General features: G+C 29.0%; 1 protein-coding gene across 2 annotated transcripts in view; it reads right to left on the bottom strand.

Annotated features, from left to right (window-relative positions):
- LOC111620097 (WD repeat-containing protein 48-like) overlaps nucleotides 1-22,082 on the bottom strand; it is a 64,809-nt gene that overhangs the window by 8,439 nt on the left and 34,288 nt on the right. Inside the window, exons 3-15 of one of the 2 annotated variants that reach the window (XM_023361945.1) lie at nucleotides 12,117-12,192; nucleotides 11,960-12,042; nucleotides 11,755-11,884; nucleotides 11,481-11,701; nucleotides 10,000-10,104; nucleotides 7,561-7,680; nucleotides 7,384-7,449; nucleotides 7,228-7,315; nucleotides 4,851-4,948; nucleotides 4,642-4,749; nucleotides 1,657-1,753; nucleotides 1,500-1,580; nucleotides 1,324-1,426 (exon numbers count right to left, since the gene is read on the bottom strand). In XM_023361945.1, the coding sequence (XP_023217713.1) occupies nucleotides 1,324-1,426; nucleotides 1,500-1,580; nucleotides 1,657-1,753; nucleotides 4,642-4,749; nucleotides 4,851-4,948; nucleotides 7,228-7,315; nucleotides 7,384-7,449; nucleotides 7,561-7,680; nucleotides 10,000-10,104; nucleotides 11,481-11,701; nucleotides 11,755-11,884; nucleotides 11,960-12,042; nucleotides 12,117-12,192 (1,376 nt within the window). The remainder of the gene's footprint in view (nucleotides 1-1,323; nucleotides 1,427-1,499; nucleotides 1,581-1,656; nucleotides 1,754-4,641; nucleotides 4,750-4,850; nucleotides 4,949-7,227; nucleotides 7,316-7,383; nucleotides 7,450-7,560; nucleotides 7,681-9,999; nucleotides 10,105-11,480; nucleotides 11,702-11,754; nucleotides 11,885-11,959; nucleotides 12,043-12,116; nucleotides 12,193-22,082) is intronic. The other variant, XM_023361955.1, reaches the window with a different exon arrangement.

The following is a 22,082-nucleotide window of genomic DNA, read 5'->3' as shown; positions in this document are numbered from 1 at the left end:
TCAGAGGTATTTTAATTAGGCCATTGTAAACTCACTCTTGATTTACATAGCTTAGGTAGATAGGAATTAATAGATGGTATCGGAACGCCTTCACAATAGCCACACGAAGTAGGCTAATCGCATTATGTTATATAGCTACTCACTATATAGTATTTAATCATATGTTACATAGTTCTTTGTATGTCTTAGATTTAGTTAAAATAAACCTGTGTTGTACCTGTCTTAAAATAAACCATGACCTGTTTATGACCTGTCTTCCTCGAAAAACCAGACACCTATTGACTTACTCACTGAACCTCCCCACTCAATAATTTAGACTTTCCTATTCAATCTTTGTTCACAATTTGCAGGTTAGGACGTGTTTAACTCTATCCTAACTGGTATCATTATCCTGACGTTGACCAGATCTTGCAATCCCACCAACAATTTATCAAAGCATCATCCAACAGACATAGAGATTGGGTTTTACCAACCAGTGCCGAGTAAATGGTCATCAGGGATTGCCCCCTTGGCCCCTGGCTAATCTCACAAAAGCAATCTTCTGAGAACAAAGAAATGCCTAAAATTCAGTTTTGTCAGAGGTAAACCAAAAACTCATTCACAAACAAATTAAATAAGATTTGACTCTGGTTCTCCTTGAGACAGCACAGCTCCTCTTTTTCCAGTTTTGATTCTGCTTTGTGAATACTAAAAAAAACTTTTAATCATACCCATTATGGGTTCAAGCCATACTCAGAAAGGGAACAGCTGGGTGGCAAAGAATGAGGTTCAACATATCCAGAACATTTCATTTTTGGTTCCTCATAAAAAACTGTTTTTTACTACTTTCCACCTTAAATAAATATAAATCTTCAATTTTTGTTTCAATTCATGTTAAATGTTCAAAATAGTCTGCATTCAAGTTAGTTAACTAATCTATTTTAGATGGCAATTCTTCAAGTTCATTTAAATCATATCATATCTGTTCTCCGGAAATAACATTATGTGGAATTGAACTTGAAATTATTAGAAGAAAAATATGTTTCCAGCTGGAAGCATTCAAAGAAAGTTCACTTATGAATGCATTTGATTTCAAGGAAAGAGTGGTAAGACATTCAAGATGTTGATCTACGATTTAATTCAACTTCATCAATTAATAGTAAAAAAGAATTATACAATAAATATCTATATAATTGAAATACTTAACGTAAAAGAAGATAAAATAATCCATTGTTTCCTTGATGTGGCTTTTAACAAAGTATCAAGACTGGACAAAAAGTTGCCTGCATCAATGAAAGCAATGTCCAATAACACTAACATAATTAGTAGAATTAAAATATTTACCCAAAAATAACAGGTATGTGTTCAGGAACATTAAAATATGAATTTCCAGGACGTTGTCTGTCTCCATTTACCATTGGTTCTTCACTACTAGGCCCAGCAACACCTAGGAAAATCTAATTAATATTTATACACTGTTAAGAGAAACTATTTAATTGACTTAAAAGATGTAAATTTACCATTCTCACTTTCTTCTTCATTTGCATATGATGCAGGCCAATGTTCCAACAATGCCTGAAGTAACAATCCTCCCAAATTTACTAAAAAAAAAAATTTTTTTTTATTACAAAATTTCCAAGCTGACATTACATGTGATAGTTATTTTGCTACACTTACTTTTCGGATCTAGTCCATCATTTGGACTTAAACCAAATTCTTTAGCAGAGACCCATGCTACAAAACAATCTGGTTCTTCTAAATGGATGCAGAGCATCTAATAATAAAGTATAATTTGTAAAATAGATTAATTTGTTAATCCATTAGAATATAATTAGAAATGTTTTCTACAGTTTTTGCATCAAACTAAGATGACTTCTATTTTTCTAATATTAATGTTTTATTTTATAATTTTAATGTTGAAATCAGAGATATGTGCATTATTTTAGTATATAGGTCTGCAATTTTAGTATTGATGATAAAATTATTTTTTGTTTAGTTTATCCAATTTTATTTTATTACTACTACTAGAGAACAAAAATTAGTCATAAATAAAACTAATTAATTGTACAATGATATCTCATACTTCAAACACTTTGATCAAATGCTAAATTCAACAAATATTCACTTCAGCATTCGAATGACGCTTCAAAGTTCAAACTGCACACAAAGTGAAAAATGCACTCAAAGCATAAACACAATCTGCTGTGTGCTGAAGTTGTCTCTCACTCTTGCTCCTGCATTACCATTTTATGTTTCCAGTGCTTTTATTGCTTTATTTTTGGCATGTTTGCTTATACATTACTAATTTCTTTTTACTGTTTGTTTGAAATTTATCCTTTCTGAAACTCAAAACATAGCATGCTTTTTATTTGAAGACATTTTGATTTGATTTTAATCAAACGAAATGTGAAGTAAAAGGTTTTAAATTAAGACTGTAAACAAAGTATACAAACTCGCTTTTGCAATAACGTCTTAAATGAACTTATTGCCAAGCATGAAAGTGGTACATGTGTACTGGACCAGGCATCCATGTTTACAATGCTGAAGTTGTTGTGTGACCAGTAAATGCAATTTTCATTTATTATACAGTATTCACGTATTGTATTTATTATTTTTGTGTTTAATTTATTATTAATGCATTTAACTGTGTTATCTTTTCCTTAAATTACATGTACTTGCTAAGTTTATCAAAATGGATATTGTTTAAGGTATAGAAATGGATTAACTTGCTTTCTGTTATTTCTAATGAGAAAAACTGATTCAGACTTTGAGCAATTTGGAGTTAAAACAGCCTCTTGAAATGAATTAAATTTGAAGCATGAGGTATTTATTTATTTATTAATTTTCACATTTAATTTACATAATTGGGACAAGTTCATAATACTTTAATTGAATTGTGGAGGTAGTCAGAGAGAACAGTTTGCTAATGTGTGCTTAAATTTAAAGTTATTGAATACTTTAAATTTTAAACAAATGTTAGTTTAATGTAAAATGGATTTCTACATTACAGAGTTTAAAAAAATAAAGCAAAAATGTAATGTTATCTTTAGTTTCAATTTCATTATTATTTTGAATTAAATTTAATTCAAAAATTATTGTAATTATTAGTTAATATTAGTATAAGATAGCAATCTGCCTACCTTCAGAAAAAATTATTTTAATTTAATTACTAGCCAAACCATAGTCCAAATAATCCAGAAAATATGATCATTATGGAATGTATGGGGTTGGTTATTTATGTATATCTACAATAATTTGTTAATAGAGCAATATTTTAATATGCGAGATGCCAACTTTTAAACTGCATACTAGTCATTATCTCACTTTCAATAGCCACCCCAGTGTGTGGAATATACAGTAGTGTGGGTTATACAAAAATTTTATTTTTGTTCTTACAATTTTCTGTGGGGTATATGTTATCTGCACAAAATTATGGTAATAGTTTTAATTATTTTTAAGTTGGTGTGTAAACATTATTATTATAATAAAATTTATAAGACATTTATGTATACACAACATTAAAATAAACCAAAATAAAGGTTAGAAGCAAATGTCAAAAAATGTTAACAATAATACAGAAGTAACTTGTTATGCCAGATACGTCAAGATGTTCTCTGTACAATTCTCCATCATATGCAAGAAGTCATGACTCAATTGCAAGGTCCCCAAGAAAGTACTGCTTTTGCTCCCCCCATTGAGGTGAATGTGCACCTCCTCCATATAAATATTAACAATTTTTTAAAGCACATTTTTTATCAGAGAAATCACTCTACTAACTCAGGCTTTCATAAGCTAAGATAACTTTCACTCCCTATTAGCAGGGGTTTATTGTATTTTCCTATGATATTTAATATATGGATGCTTCTAAGGTATATTTGGAGGAAAATATACCATATGAAGTTGGGTCCTAATGTCATTATTTTAAGAGCTACAACTTTTCAAAAAAAAAAAAAAAAAAAGGAAATAATTTAGTATGCATTTTGATAAGCTGTAAATATCAACATGTTTTTCAAAACAAGTTTATTAAACAAAGCAGCAACGTAACACTGGTTTTACAGAAAGTATTTGCAAGATCCTCCTCAACGTTAGTGCACTTTTCAGCACATGTATGTACTGTACACATAGCAGAAAGGTGTAATTTTATAATTACTAATGAGATATCATGTATCTATTATGATAAAATGCTGTTTTTCTTACATTTAAACTGTAATACCATTGAATATATGATACTATGCTATAATAAATATATTATAGCATGGTATCATATATTTAATGGTATTTGATGGAATATATTCAATGGTATACCATTGAACATATATATGACCCATATTATAGAATCAGCTTCCTAAGTCCTGTTGATACATTCTGAATCACCCTATATAATTCAAGTCATCTTAGGATGTTACAAACAATTGATTAAAATTTAGTGGAATTATAATTTTAAGAAAAAAAATTGCAATTTTCATAATATCAAACTAAATTTAATATTGTTTTTAATCAAAATATTTAATTTTCATTATGCTAAATGGTTTCATAAATTTTTGTAAAATTATATTTTACATAACTGCAACAAATGCAAAATTTTTGCTCATTTTTTTCTAAAATAATCCCCACATATCATGTTTAAATTAAATATCTATTTTCAAATTATCAAATTCTTACCCCCATTTTTAAGTCTACTGTAAACCAATTGGGAACATAAACCATTTTAAACCTTTTTTTGATTTCTGCTTCAAAATCGACTTGCCCTAAGTCTTCAACTTTACAAGCCTATTTAATAAAAAAAAATAAATAAATATATTTTAAGAATTCAGATAAATGTAAAGTAATAAAAAATTTTTAAAAATATATTATTATTATTTTTTCCACACCTTTAGAACATCCCATAAAACAACATGATTCTCAGTATCTTTTGTTAGAATGTGCCGTTTGTCATTTAGAACGTGATAATGCCTGATACTAGGATTTCCTGAATAATTATTAAATTTTCTTTTAGTTAACTTAAGATACAAAAGTTAATAGTAATAATATGATTAATTAATATTTTAAAGGAACAAAAAGGAAGTGAAACTATGAAGTCTAAATTAAGAACAATGAATCCCCATAAAGCCAGCAATATTTTTTTCAATTATAAATTCTAGATGAACTTTTCACTGTAAACCAATTCATGATTTGCAAAATGCTATCTTTATTCATTAAAGCTCACAAACTATAAGATAATTGCAATAATATGTAATTCAAGCTTCTACCACGTTTCTTTGGTTGTTAAATATGACACCACTCAAAGAACTGAATGTGATACTGTCAACATAAATATAGAACAAAATATTGAATTTGAAAGAACTACTATTCTATTGGTCAGAGACAAGTGTATCATCAATGATGTCAATTTGATGGGCATATTTTTATTAATATAACATTAATAAATCTGTCAAAAATGTTCATTTAGTTTATTAAGGTTTGTTCTTGCTGGATTTTTTGGTTTCATTGTGTTCTTCAGTCGTTATTTATATTATTGAATGTTGCTACTTTATGTAAATAATATAAATTGAAAATTTAAGCAATAACTGAAGAGTAACAGAATACAAAATGGATATTGTTACAATGGTTTTGCAGCTGATAAGAAAGTTCATCTAGAATTCTTGAATCTAGAAACTAAATTAATCTAGAATTTATACTTTTTAAAAAAGAAACAGCATGGTTCCAGTAAACAAGCCAACAATATTTTCTTAAAATGATTCATATACAGTCATGTGCCACTTAATGATGGACTGCATTTATGACAGAGGTTATGTGAGATTATAATGAAGTTGAAAAATTGGTAGCTCTCAGTACCTTCAGATACATAAAGACTTACCATTGTGTTACAATTGTTTCACATATAACCTATATAAGTAGTTGACTACACCAGTGTTTTTCAACCTTTTTCTCATCACAGACTGGTAAAATTATGGATAATTTTATGTGGACAGAATTATTATATATGACTATGAATTATGCTTGTTTATTAAGTGTAAATATGCTTATCTAGAGTTACTATATGTAACAAAACAAGTACAATAACTCTACATTACTATTTAAATGTCACCTGTAATCAACTGCTTCAGGGTCAGTACAGTAGGGTGAAACATTTTCTGCAAACTGGTGAAGTTTTTTCATGGACTGTCACTGATCCATGAACCAATGGTTGAAAAACATTGGACAATACCATGTAAACTTTGTCTAAGTACAATCTATGATGTTTGCTTAAGGACATAAGAGTTGGACAAAATAATGTAAACACCAGTGATATTACGCTGAATGTTTATTAACATGAGATTGAATCACCTTTTGATTGTATTACAGCATTTGTCCAACATGAAATAAATATTATGAATAGTGTCCAGAGAAATGTGTTCCCAGTCTTTATGAAAAATGGACTCAAATTTCAAATGTGTCTGTGGAGGAGGAAATCTGCTATGCACCTCAGCCTCCAAGATTCTCCACAATGGTTCAATGAGGTTAAGATAAAGTGATTGTGGAAGTTGAGGAATGTGTTGAGCTTCATCCTAATGTTCATCAAATCATAACTGGACACATTTGGAAATATAAAATGGTAACTTATTGTCTTGGAACACTATATCTCTAGTTGGAAACCATGAAATGAAGTTTATCACTCAAAAATTCAATATAATTTTGTGCTATGATCTTTTCTTTGAGTGTTACACTAGGTCCTGGTTAATGCTAAGATATTGCTGCCCAAATATTACAGAGTCACAAGTGTTTACATAATTTTGTTCAATCCTTACATTTCTCAGGATGTATTTGCATTGTTAATTAACAGTACCACATCCCTGTATAGCATATATAAAACCAAATTCCAAACATTTATTCAGATAAATGTCTTCAAGAACAAACACAAAATTTGAATTTAACTCAAATTCAAACTAAAATCAGATTTAATCTAGAAAACATTCATCGGAATAAAATTAGAGTGCTTGAAATCTGGATTTATATATATTCTTTATGAATTATTTCAAGAAAATACTAGTAATCTCATAGAATTTATTGTCCTTATTATATAATATGATGAGTTAATTTTGAATATATTTCTGGTTTTATTTAAAATACAAATTTCTTAGTGTTTCTAAATAACAAACATATAAAGATAATACAAAATACTTTATTTCATTTAAATATAAAATCAAACGTTATTAGGAACTACATCACATCATTTTCTATAATATATTATTTTTTGTGTTTATTTACCTCTAATAACTACATCTGGATGCTGAATGAGAGGAGGTAAAGCATCAGTGTCATAGTCGTCATATTGAGAGCTTCGATTATTAATCGGCTGTAAGAAATTTTATCTTAAAGTATCTGTATTTAATAAAATTTACAACCTAAAACTATATAACATACCCAATTTTTGATGCAAGAATCTGTAGTTGCAACCCACAGAGAAGAATGATCGGGTGTTAAAATCATCTGCAAAGTAAGTAAATAAATCATTACAATTCATAAAAATCAATTAAGTTATATTTAAGGTAATATAATTTTAACATACAATAATAGAAATATTAAAAAATATATTTCCACCTTTAATACTGGTGCAGTTTCTTCACATATTAGAATTCTATTTTCAGAATTCCGTAGATCCGTCATGAAAATTTTCCTATCTCTTCCACCAGAAAAAACAGTTGTGAAATTCTCATTTGCCTTTACGTAAAAAAAAAAAAAAAAACATTAAAATTTCTTATTTATTTTACAATAATTTAATTTATTTTAAAATATTTTCTAAATAAATTATATGCAAATTTGAAAAATGTTTACTAGTTAAAGGAATTTGAAATTCCTCTTCTCAAACAAACAATTATTTTTTATTCTAAAACTAATTGTTTTTTAAGTCACTAAAAAATAATATGATATCTATAATGTTAAAGAATAGATAAAAATATTTTTATAACAAAACAATACAATTTACAATTAAAATTAATCACCATTACTTGTGTACATGGTCAAAACTTTGATATAACACCCTCCCTATATAGCACCAATTAATACCTGTGTACAGATCTTCCTCGTTATATTAAAGAGAGAACCATTTAGTCTTGTTAATTCTAAAGCTAGAAATATTTTCTAAATGCTAAAATTCACACCTTCCTCTCCTTTTCCAGCAATTCACTGATTAAAAACGACATCTGTTTCTGAAAGAAAGTCTCTTCAAAAATCGATTCTGAAATGATATTGAGAGCATCTTTCTATCTCTGTTCTTCATTCATGTAGTACTCCCAGGTTTTCCATTTTTTAATAGCCGTGACACAAAAGACTGATTACGAAATTACATTTCATTTTTTATCAGTGAATTGCTGGAAAGTGAGAAGAAGGTGTAACTTTTAGTATTTAGAATCATTTATTGTATTTGTGAATTACTGAATGTGTGATTTTTGCAGTGTTATCACCAAATCATATGACATTCAAATTCTCAAATGCAGTGTAGACTGTATTACTATATACAATTACTTTTGTTTGAGGTACATCAGTCAGCACAAAAATTCATTTAGTGCCAATTTCAGAGGTGAACAAATGGTGCAATTCAAATTTTTTATTTAAAATTTTAAAGCAGCTTTTTTTAGGTACTCATATCTTAACTATAACAGATTTATAAATAATTGTTCTCATTCTCACTAATTACAGATTTTTTAAGAAAATAAGTATTTAAACACATTCAGGATCTAGTTTGCTTCTTTTCTTGTCAAACAACAGCTGTCTGTACATAATGTATTTTACACACGCTCTTATAGATGGGGCAAAATTGGCAGTACATTCATCAAAATTGCTAATTTTAAAAAATATTTATAGTAGCAGAATCATTTTTTATTTTTAATAATGTTTACTATAGAAAATGTTAATGAATAATTACTGCATTACTACATTGACACAGCAGGACAGTGCTTTTATAAGCCAAAACAAGCTGACAAACACAAGAGCATGCTCTTATTTGAGCAGAAACACAGTATGGCATGATATTGTTAGGTAACTGTAGTATTCAAATTTATTTTTATTGGTGTTTTCTTCAAGTATTTGTGGTCAGTACTCCTTAACTTCATACAGTGGGTGATCGGTTAACAAACAAATCGGATAACGAACACTTTCGCGAAAGATTTTTATGATCGGACAACGAACACATGTTCGGATAACGAACACTTGACTGAACAAACACAAAAAGAAGAGACGTAAAATAATGAATACCGATTGGTCTTCCTTTGTCTTCAGGCAACAATTCAAAACTTTTCGGAGCGCGGGAGACGTCAACATCGACGTTCTACCCAGTATATACTGATAGGATAGTATTCTCCCGAACTTTGAAACTCTCCCTTGTAATTCCAGCTTTTTATATTTCTGACAGAAACAATTCTTTTACATTTTCTTATGAAAATGCGGATATATGCCGATATCTGCTATTAAAGATCTTTTAAAGAAGTGGGAGGACGTTGTTCTGACAGAACAACGGTCTTAAAATGGCATCCAAACCAGGTTGAGGTTAATAGGCCTAGGGTTCTCTACAATTACAATGCTATTAATTACTTCTGAAAAATCATAAAGAAGACAGAAAAGCAATCGACATTGGACAGATTCTTTAATTAATTAATTAACCCCCACAAACGGAAAAAACATGACTAATAAAAATGCAAGACCGTGTATATATGTATTTTTATTATTACATATAAATAAACGTAATAAGAAAGTATAGTCTATATTTTTTATTTTTTGGAGGTCTCCAGAACGAATTAATCAAATTCCCATAGAAACCTATGGTAAATCGATAATTGGTTAATGAACAATTCGGATAATGAACAAAGTCTTGGAACGGATTATGTTCGTTACCGATCACCCACTGTAATTTAAAAACAAATTTTTTTTTTTGTATATGAATTATATTCAAAAGGTACATTATGAATTAAGTTCATAACAACGATCTGATATAAATGATAATTGTATAAGATTACTGTTTTCAAATTTTAAAACTATATTTACTTGAAGTGCCCAGACTCCTTCTTCATGTACTCTTATGGTAGCCACACATCTTTGCTGTCCTAAGGACCATAACCTTATAGTTCCATCAGAACTCCCCGAAAGACACTTTAAAGATAAAAATTCTAAATTATCATCATTGAAATTTAACATTTTGCCATTAAATATAATGTATAAAAGTAAAGCGCACACGAGATAAAAGTGTTATGTCACACTTTTAAAATATTATATTAGATAAATAACTTAAAAAATTCTAATCTATTTGCTCTAAAAGAATTCTCTAAAAATATTTTAAAATAAATAAGACTTTATATGTTAGTAGGGCAAAATTACTTACCTTAACATTAACAAAGTTGTACTTGCAATTAATTTTAATTTATATTTTCGATTTATTATACTAATTAATATAATATATCGACATATAACAATATATAATCGATATATAATATATAACAAAAGTAAAACATTTGAATGAATATAATAAAAATACGGTAAAATTATTACTGTTTACTCGTATATTATTTACGAACATTATACAAAATAACATAATACAAATGTTGAATAGTATAGCATAAAAACTAATAATTGAGCAAGAGTAAAACAAAAAATATTAACATCCTGCATCAATGAATTTAAATATTTATAAGAAATTAGAAAGTGTTACACTGAGAAAACGTCAAACAGTAGATACATGTTAACTTGATAAACTAACCATTTAATTAATATCCAGCATTTAATTTTAGCATGTTTTCTGGCTAATTTAATTAGCCATCGTCAGGTCATATACATATATATATATATCAACTACCAATCTTGATAATAGTTACTTAAATTATCTGAAAACATTTGTTCATGCTAAGTTAAATGCTGAATATTAAAGATGTAGTTTCTCAAGTTAACTTCATCTTTCATTAGATATACATTAAACCAGAGTAAATGTGTGCATTCACCCTTGTAGACTAAAAATTTTTTGTTTGAATGAAATATTATTTTTTTTAATTTTGTATGCTATATTTTAAGATAAAACTTAATAAATTGAATTGAATTTTATGAATCTAATTTTAGTTTTTATTTTCATATTAGTTTAATATAGAACAATTAATTATATCATTAAAACAATGTTACAATTAGATAAACATCAATGCTTACTAAATATTATATAAAAAATTCTGAGATAGAGCTAAAATAATTACCTTAATTAATTAACAATTTACAAAATTAGGCTACAGATAGGTGTTGCCACCCAGTAGAAAGCAGTCATTTCTCTTACCTTGATGGCAATTTAATTATTTAAATTTCCATCAAGGTAAGAGAAATGACAGCTTTAATAATTATTTTAATTCATTTATTTAATGACTGAAAATTTCTTCAAATTTCATTTTATTCCTCAATTTATATAAATAATTATACTTTAAGAAATTAAGTTTTTTTTTAAATTTCATTAATATTCTAATTAAATTAAATGTGTGTTATCAAAAACTAACCTGTGATCCATCCCTGTTCAAAATAAGAGCCTTTACATTATCAGTATGACCTTTTAGTTTCATAAGTTTTTGACACGTTCGGGGATCCCACACTCTTACAACTTTTTCAGTTGAACCTGAAACTATGACAGACCCAGAAGGATTCATAGCAAGACTGTATATGCTATCTTTATTACCCATTAATGAGGAAGCTGTTACAAATATATTAACATACATATATTCTTTAATAATAAAAATTTACATTAGCCAATCATCAGAAAATTTAGATGCTTACTTGTTACAGTGTTATTAGAAGCTGTTAATGCTGTCAAAGTATTTACATCCCAGAGAAAAATAGCACGATCTAAACCAGCAGATGCTACTTGTTCCCTATCTTTGGCATATGCTAAAGCTTTTACATAATCCTTCGTAAAGAAAAATAAAATTAAGTAGATTTTCCTAATGGTAAAAGTATGTACAAAAATATTCTAGGAACTTACTTTGTGTGTTCTTAATGTTGACATGCAAAATCCTTTATGTGCATTCCATACTTTGACTGTGGTATCACTAGAAGCTGAAATTACTTTTAAAAAAATATATAACTTATTACATTTGTATGAAAATTTTAATGAACAAGTATAAATATATAAAACTTACAATTTTTTCCACCACAACAAAGAACAATATCATTTACCCAATCAGTATGGTGTTCCATAGACTGTAGATATGGTTCCTATAGTAAGAAAATAAATATTTAAACATTAGAAAATACTAATTCATAACAATAGGAAATATATCTTTAAAATAATTCACTCTTTCTATATATATATAAACAAAAATTGTACAAATAATTCTAAAGTAAACATAATATCCAAAATGAGAGCTATTACTACCTGAGCTAGTTTTAATATATTGTGTGCACACAAATTCATACAATATACTGGGTATTCTCCCTTTAAATGTCCCTAATTTTAAACTGTTCTGTAAAACCAATTTGTTCAATATGTGAATAAAATGTGTTGCAGAATGTTGGTAAATACTCCAAGTTGTACATGGAAGTTTGTGCTTGAAAGGGCCGCTATGGCTGAATAGTGGTGATCTGGATCTCTGAGCCAGCCTATTAGAAGTAACACTGTTAATGCCATCTGCAATTCTTATACACAAGACTCTTATGTCTGACACTTTTGTAGCATACACATGATTTTTGACATCACCACAAAGGAAAAAATTCAAAGAAATGATGTCAGGTGATTAGTGGAACAAGAAATGAAATCCTGTAATTTAGACCATGTTGCAGCAGCAGCAGCTTTTTCAAGTGTATGAACATTAAACTTTGAGTATTGACCAACAATCTCCAATACATTTTACTCACATATCTGAACAAATAAGTTTTACAGATCAGTTTAAAACTAGGGACATTCAAGGGAAACATATTTAAACTTGTATATTTAAACTAAAGAAAACATATTTTAGTTCTTTAAATTTTGATGACAAAAATACATATAAATGTTACCATTTTTCTGTAATTAAGAAAAAGTAGTGTTGTATAATAAAAAAAAATTATGATATGATTTATTAAACTAAATTTTTAACTCAGTTTACATATACTAATAGAAAAATATTGTAATTTATTTAAAATTTTAATTAGAATTGTATAAATAAATAATATGTTATCAACATATATAAATAAATACACATCAATAATAATTGAAATAGAAGACTTAAAATGTGAAAGGAACTAAATTTAATAGATATTTTCTGTGAAAGTAAAACTTTAAACCAGTGTTTTTCAACCTTCTTGAATACACGACCCCTTTACAAGTTAGAAAATTCTGGCAACCCCCCAGGGCCATATTAAAACTGTATCAGTGATTTTAAAAACTACGTATTTAACATTCTTTCTGTTGAGACCTAAATATCGACCGAAAAACCAATTGTACTGTAAAATAAACAGGTACCACCTTCTCACTGAAATTGTAGTGTAGGACCTACAAACACTTGTCTTTTTCTTTACCTGCGACCCCCATGTAAGGCTTTGTGACCCCCCCTGGTGGTCACGACCCACAGGTTGAAAAACACTGCTTTAAACTGATGTTTTATTGTAATGTATTTATACAGACTCCACATCTGAATAAAGTTTTTGAAATATTAAATAAATTACTTTAATCAATAATTAATTAAGAATATATTGTGCACATTCTCTTGTGAGCCTGGTCAATCAATCAGATTTATGGAAAATGCTCATCTTGACGGACTTTATTGGGTCAAAGCAGCTCATAATAAAGAATGCCTTTATGACTGCACTAAACATATAACATTATCTTTTTTGGATTAATTGAACTTTTGGCATTGCTAAGATAGCTCTTCATGATGTATATTAAAGCTTTTTCATATACCATTAGAAGAGAAGCCATTTCTTGCCTTCAGTTATCAGCAGAATACAGGAGAGCGTCGTTTATCTGAATCAATCGGGAACTGGGGTTGTTCGGATAACTTATTTTTTGGATAACCGATTATGTACGAAAAAATATATTAACCTATCCCATGCTGCAATTTTTCTCTGTTGCATGTCGCTTCGCATTGAATTTTCGTTGATGTAGCCTAAACTAAATAACTAAGCAAGCCTAACGTAAACTTTTTAAAATAACAATCATGGCTATTGTATTGCTAAAAATTATCTTTTTATTTTGTACAAACAAAATTAATTTATTGAAAAATATAAAAACAAAAAAAAAAAAAAATATACTTTAGAAGTTGATCTAGTATCAAAAATGTTTGATTCAGCATGACACTTCTCAGAAAAACACCACACAAAAATGCCAGTGCTGCCAGCTAAAACACACACACCAACAAAAAAAATATTGGAGTAGCCCAAGATATAGCCAAAGATTGCAATGCCACAGCACGAGTGAAAATTTAAATTTGCCGACTGGAATGCTTTCGGATAAACGACGTTCTACTGTAAAATCATTTTTATTTTTTAATGTGGCTAAAATGAAATGCACTTAATTAATGATCCAATATATTTCAGTTTGATAGAAGTGTGATATCTACAAATTGCATTTGTTCACAAATCTGCAAGTTTCCAAACAGTATTTTTTCCTCTTTTTATCTAGCATTACTCAATCAACAACACACAATCCTGTGAAGAAGCAAAAAAAGGTTTATCAAATTAAAAAAAGCTAATGTTTTCAGTAATATTTAATGACCTTCATCTGGTTAATGTTCCCAAAAATCAAACATATTCATATACTAATGAAAACAGAACATGTGAATGATTAACACAGTTCACATAAAAAATTCTAGGACACGCACAAAAACCAAGAAATAATAATAAAATGTAAGTTTCATTATGTTGTGTAGACCTCAAACCAGGATTTCCAAGCATTCAAATTAATGTTTAGGAATAATAATTATCACCTGCACATCGGATTTAACTAAATAACACATACCTCAGAAAAACCTTTAACCGATGCTAAATAAAATTTAACAGTACAAACGTTTTCAGACCCCTCCTGGGTCCTTCTTCAGGTAAAAATCGTTTGAAAATTTACTAAATACGAAAAATATTCGTTTGGAACGATTTTTTAAAATCGAAAAGATAGAATGGAATCACGTGACCTATAGCTCTGAACATCACAGGTCACAGAGCTATAGGTCACGTGATTCCATTCTATCTTTTCGATTTTAAAAAATCGTTCCAAACGAATATTTTTTGTATTTAGTAAATTTTCAAACGATTTTTACCTGAAGAAGGACCCAGGAGGGGTCTGAAANAAGAATAGATAAAAATATTTTTATAACAAAACAATACAATTTACAATTAAAATTAATCACCATTACTTGTGTACATGGTCAAAACTTTGATATAACACCCTCCCTATATAGCACCAATTAATACCTGTGTACAGATCTTCCTCGTTATATTAAAGAGAGAACCATTTAGTCTTGTTAATTCTAAAGCTAGAAATATTTTCTAAATGCTAAAATTCACACCTTCCTCTCCTTTTCCAGCAATTCACTGATTAAAAACGACATCTGTTTCTGAAAGAAAGTCTCTTCAAAAATCGATTCTGAAATGATATTGAGAGCATCTTTCTATCTCTGTTCTTCATTCATGTAGTACTCCCAGGTTTTCCATTTTTTAATAGCCGTGACACAAAAGACTGATTACGAAATTACATTTCATTTTTTATCAGTGAATTGCTGGAAAGTGAGAAGAAGGTGTAACTTTTAGTATTTAGAATCATTTATTGTATTTGTGAATTACTGAATGTGTGATTTTTGCAGTGTTATCACCAAATCATATGACATTCAAATTCTCAAATGCAGTGTAGACTGTATTACTATATACAATTACTTTTGTTTGAGGTACATCAGTCAGCACAAAAATTCATTTAGTGCCAATTTCAGAGGTGAACAAATGGTGCAATTCAAATTTTTTATTTAAAATTTTAAAGCAGCTTTTTTTAGGTACTCATATCTTAACTATAACAGATTTATAAATAATTGTTCTCATTCTCACTAATTACAGATTTTTTAAGAAAATAAGTATTTAAACACATTCAGGATCTAGTTTGCTTCTTTTCTTGTCAAACAACAGCTGTCTGTACATAATGTATTTTACACACGCTCTTATAGATGGGGCAAAATTGGCAGTACATTCATCAAAATTGCTAATTTTAAAAAATATTTATAGTAGCAGAATCATTTTTTATTTTTAATAATGTTTACTATAGAAAATGTTAATGAATAATTACTGCATTACTACATTGACACAGCAGGACAGTGCTTTTATAAGCCAAAACAAGCTGACAAACACAAGAGCATGCTCTTATTTGAGCAGAAACACAGTATGGCATGATATTGTTAGGTAACTGTAGTATTCAAATTTATTTTTATTGGTGTTTTCTTCAAGTATTTGTGGTCAGTACTCCTTAACTTCATACAGTGGGTGATCGGTTAACAAACAAATCGGATAACGAACACTTTCGCGAAAGATTTTTATGATCGGACAACGAACACATGTTCGGATAACGAACACTTGACTGAACAAACACAAAAAGAAGAGACGTAAAATAATGAATACCGATTGGTCTTCCTTTGTCTTCAGGCAACAATTCAAAACTTTTCGGAGCGCGGGAGACGTCAACATCGACGTTCTACCCAGTATATACTGATAGGATAGTATTCTCCCGAACTTTGAAACTCTCCCTTGTAATTCCAGCTTTTTATATTTCTGACAGAAACAATTCTTTTACATTTTCTTATGAAAATGCGGATTTATGCCGATATCTGCTATTAAAGATCTTTTAAAGAAGTGGGAGGACGTTGTTCTGACAGAACAACGGTCTTAAAATGGCATCCAAACCAGGTTGAGGNAATCTGAAACAGCTAAGACTAAGGTTACCAGTAAGTTGTGAATTTGTGAAAAAGAAGCAAATTGATGCGCATTTCAGTTTTGAATGACAAAATATTGGTGGTAGTTGTATTGTGTAAACTAGCTTTTATGTATTCAATATTATTGGATTTTCAAGGAAGTTAATTACAATCAGATTTAAAATTAGCATAATACTGATGAAGTATATATATATATATATATTCAACATCCTGAAGCCTGATATATTGATACTAATCCAAACTTTCACTGTAATTAATTCGGCTATTATTATGCTATAATTAATAATAACTAAGTAATTTGGTACTATGTTAGGCACCATCTCCTATACAAATTAATAATTATAATAATTTATTAAATAATTTGGAATATTCTAGAAGAAAAGAACTAGCCTGTAGTGAGACTTGAACCTGCGACCTCCGCTTACTGTATGGTGTGATTGCCAGTAATGCCATCCGGACTCTGAGCATGTCTTCACTTCCAGATGTATTTAAATTTTGACATAATCACCCACATCTGAATCAAAAACTTGCTTGGGTCAGATGGCATTACTGGCAAGCACACCGCACAGTAAGCGGAGGTCGCAGGTTCAAGTCTCACTATGGGCTAGTTCTTTTCTTCTAGAATATTCCAAATTATTTAATAAATTATAATTATTAATTATAGCCTAATAATAGCCCGAATAATTACAGCAAGAGATCGGATTTGCTATTTGTTAATTTATTTTGTGTATAAGATTGTACAACATAAGGAAACTTTTGAGTAATTAATTAAATTTGTTTAAAAATAATACATAATTAAAATGGGAAAAAATAAAATGCATTTGCAATATATAATGCTGTGGGATTTCTGGAAAGAAAATATTGTGGTCATTATAGCATAAACATTTGCAAAGTTTCTGGAAAATAATTGTCAAAAATAATTTATAGTGAAGTTGACATTGATTAAATCAAAGTCTTAAACGAAAAATGCAAGCCACACTCCTTTCGAAAGTTATGAGGATTGTATACTATTTTGAAATATTTAATTCTAAGTTATTATTATTTTGATAGTAAAAACTGAACACATTTAGTTTAGATTGAAGACATTCTGAAGAATATGCTAGAACCAGAACATCATTTACACATAAAAAATGCAAGTTCAAGCACTTGATTTTGCACAAATTTAAGAAAATTTTAAAGCCTAATTCTGCCTCGCGATCATTAAGAAAACATCAAACAGAGAAGGGATCTAATATCGTCTTTCTCATCAACAACCATTAGGAAAGGATAACTATTTATTGTTAAAGGTATGAGAACATCAACATTTGCCCATATAAGCAGGATGAATCTAACATTGCACGAAACATATATGGTTATGAAAGCAGTGACATTATAGTGTCATCGATAGATATCTCTGACCTGCACACCTGCAGCTTCGTTATTAAATATCCAATCACCTGATCATTTTCCCAGGCCAAAAACGAATATAAGGATGCAGCACCTGTACTTCGAGGTGTTCATCCTTAGGATTCCTTGGAAGACATTCTACCTTCCATAAAAGTCACTCTAGTCTCCTGGAACTCCATATGAATGGACCTGAACCCAGTCCCAGGAGAAGACAACGGTTCAACAACTTGGTTTCACTTCCCCTCTACAGAATGAACATCATGTATGCCTCCACAACAATTGAGAATCACATCTCTCAGAGGTATTTTAATTAGGCCATTGTAAACTCACTCTTGATTTACATAGCTTAGGTAGATAGGAATTAATAGATGGTATCGGAACGCCTTCACAATAGCCACACGAAGTAGGCTAATCGCATTATGTTATATAGCTACTCACTATATAGTATTTAATCATATGTTACATAGTTCTTTGTATGTCTTAGATTTAGTTAAAATAAACCTGTGTTGTACCTGTCTTAAAATAAACCATGACCTGTTTATGACCTGTCTTCCTCGAAAAACCAGACACCTATTGACTTACTCACTGAACCTCCCCACTCAATAATTTAGACTTTCCTATTCAATCTTTGTTCACAATTTGCAGGTTAGGACGTGTTTAACTCTATCCTAACTGGTATCATTATCCTGACGTTGACCAGATCTTGCAATCCCACCAACAATTTATCAAAGCATCATCCAACAGACATAGAGATTGGGTTTTACCAACCAGTGCCGAGTAAATGGTCATCAGGGATTGCCCCCTTGGCCCCTGGCTAATCTCACAAAAGCAATCTTCTGAGAACAAAGAAATGCCTAAAATTCAGTTTTGTCAGAGGTAAACCAAAAACTCATTCACAAACAAATTAAATAAGATTTGACTCTGGTTCTCCTTGAGACAGCACAGCTCCTCTTTTTCCAGTTTTGATTCTGCTTTGTGAATACTAAAAAAAACTTTTAATCATACCCATTATGGGTTCAAGCCATACTCAGAAAGGGAACAGCTGGGTGGCAAAGAATGAGGTTCAACATATCCAGAACATTTCATTTTTGGTTCCTCATAAAAAACTGTTTTTTACTACTTTCCACCTTAAATAAATATAAATCTTCAATTTTTGTTTCAATTCATGTTAAATGTTCAAAATAGTCTGCATTCAAGTTAGTTAACTAATCTATTTTAGATGGCAATTCTTCAAGTTCATTTAAATCATATCATATCTGTTCTCCGGAAATAACATTATGTGGAATTGAACTTGAAATTATTAGAAGAAAAATATGTTTCCAGCTGGAAGCATTCAAAGAAAGTTCACTTATGAATGCATTTGATTTCAAGGAAAGAGTGGTAAGACATTCAAGATGTTGATCTACGATTTAATTCAACTTCATCAATTAATAGTAAAAAAGAATTATACAATAAATATCTATATAATTGAAATACTTAACGTAAAAGAAGATAAAATAATCCATTGTTTCCTTGATGTGGCTTTTAACAAAGTATCAAGACTGGACAAAAAGTTGCCTGCATCAATGAAAGCAATGTCCAATAACACTAATATAATTAGTAGAATTAAAATATTTACCCAAAAATAACAGGTATGTGTTCAGGAACATTAAAATATGAATTTCCAGGACGTTGTCTGTCTCCATTTACCATTGGTTCTTCACTACTAGGCCCAGCAACACCTAGGAAAATCTAATTAATATTTATACACTGTTAAGAGAAACTATTTAATTGATTTAAAAGATGTAAATTTACCATTCTCACTTTCTTCTTCATTTGCATATGATGCAGGCCAATGTTCCAACAATGCCTGAAGTAACAATCCTCCCAAATTTACTAAAAAAAAAAAATTTTTTTTTATTACAAAATTTCCAAGCTGACATTACATGTGATAGTTATTTTGCTACACTTACTTTTCGGATCTAGTCCATCATTTGGACTTAAACCAAATTCTTTAGCAGAGACCCATGCTACAAAACAATCTGGTTCTTCTAAATGGATGCAGAGCATCTAATAATAAAGTATAATTTGTAAAATAGATTAATTTGTTAATCCATTAGAATATAATTAGAAATGTTTTCTACAGTTTTTGCATCAAACTAAGATGACTTCTATTTTTCTAATATTAATGTTTTATTTTATAATTTTAATTCTGTAATAACTATTTTATTTTTACACTTAATTTACATAATTGGGACAAGTTCATAATACTTTAATTGAATTGTGGAGGTAGTCAGAGAGAACAGTTTGCTAATGTGTGCTTAAATTTAAAGTTATTGAATACTTTAAATTTTAAACAAATGTTAGTTNATTAGAATATAATTAGAAATGTTTTCTACAGTTTTTGCATCAAACTAAGATGACTTCTATTTTTCTAATATTAATGTTTTATTTTATAATTTTAATGTTGAAATCAGAGATATGTGCATTATTTTAGTGTATAGGTCTGCAATTTTAGTATTGATGATAAAATTATTTTTTGTTTAGTTTATCCAATTTTATTTTATTACTACTACTAGAGAACAAAAATTAGTCATAAATAAAACTAATTAATTGTATAATGATATCTCATACTTCAAACACTTTGATCAAATGCTAAATTCAACAAATATTCACTTCAGCATTCGAATGACGCTTCAAAGTTCAAACTGCACACAAAGTGAAAAATGCACTCAAAGCATAAACACAATCTGCTGTGTGCTGAAGTTGTCTCTCACTCTTGCTCTGCATTACCATTTTATGTTTCCAGTGCTTTTATTGCTTTATTTTTGGCATGTTTGCTTATACATTACTAATTTCTTTTTACTGTTTGTTTGAAATTTATCCTTTCTGAAACTCAAAACATAGCATGCTTTTTATTTGAAGACATTTTGATTTGATTTTAATCAAACAAAATGTGAAGTAAAAGGTTTTAAATTAAGACTGTAAACAAAGTATACAAACTCGCTTTTGCAATAACGTCTTAAATGAACTTATTGCCAAGCATGAAAGTGGTACATGTGTACTGGACCTGGCATCCATGTTTACAATGCTGAAGTTGTTGTGTGACCAGTAAATGCAATTTTCATTTATTATACAGTATTCACGTATTGTATTTATTATTTTTGTGTTTAATTTATTATTAATGCATTTAACTGTGTTATCTTTTCCTTAAATTACATGTACTTGCTAAGTTTATCAAAATGGATATTGTTTAAGGTATAGAAATGGATTAACTTGCTTTCTGTTATTTCTAATGAGAAAAACTGATTCAGACTTTGAGCAATTTGGAGTTAAAACAGCCTCTTGAAATGAATTAAATTTGAAGCATGAGGTATTTATTTATTTATTAATTTTCACATTTAACCCTTTGCCTCCGAAAGTACTGATCGATCGTTACCCCCATTGTTAAGCAAAACTTCGAGGGTAACGATTCATCGTCACCCTAGTAAAACTCAATTTTTATAAAATTTATCGACAACAGATGTTGGCACTTCATGGCATCGCCTTGTCTATTGTCTGTTTTACATATTTTTCTACAGGTCGTATTTTGTTGACTTAAAAAATTTTAATTAATGCTTTTCTTTCTTAATTTATTGTTTTCTAATAATTTTTTATTTTGTTTTTAGCATATTCGTGCAATATTATTATTATAATAAGTTTATTTAGTTATAATAAGTCAACGTGTTATAAATATTCAAGTTATTACCTACAATTCTGACATTTTATATATTTTTTATTATCTAAAATATCAGCAAATGTTAAATGTATTACTACTGGTAAATCATATGTTTATTACAAAAATTTATATTCTTGTTC

Source organism: Centruroides sculpturatus, unplaced genomic scaffold, assembly GCF_000671375.1.
Source record: "Centruroides sculpturatus isolate CEXI.00-Female unplaced genomic scaffold, Cexi_2.0 scaffold117, whole genome shotgun sequence".
NCBI lineage: Eukaryota > Metazoa > Arthropoda > Arachnida > Scorpiones > Buthidae > Centruroides > Centruroides sculpturatus.
The sequence above is the reverse complement of the archived record's forward strand: the minus strand, read 5'-3'. Positions and strand labels throughout refer to the sequence as shown.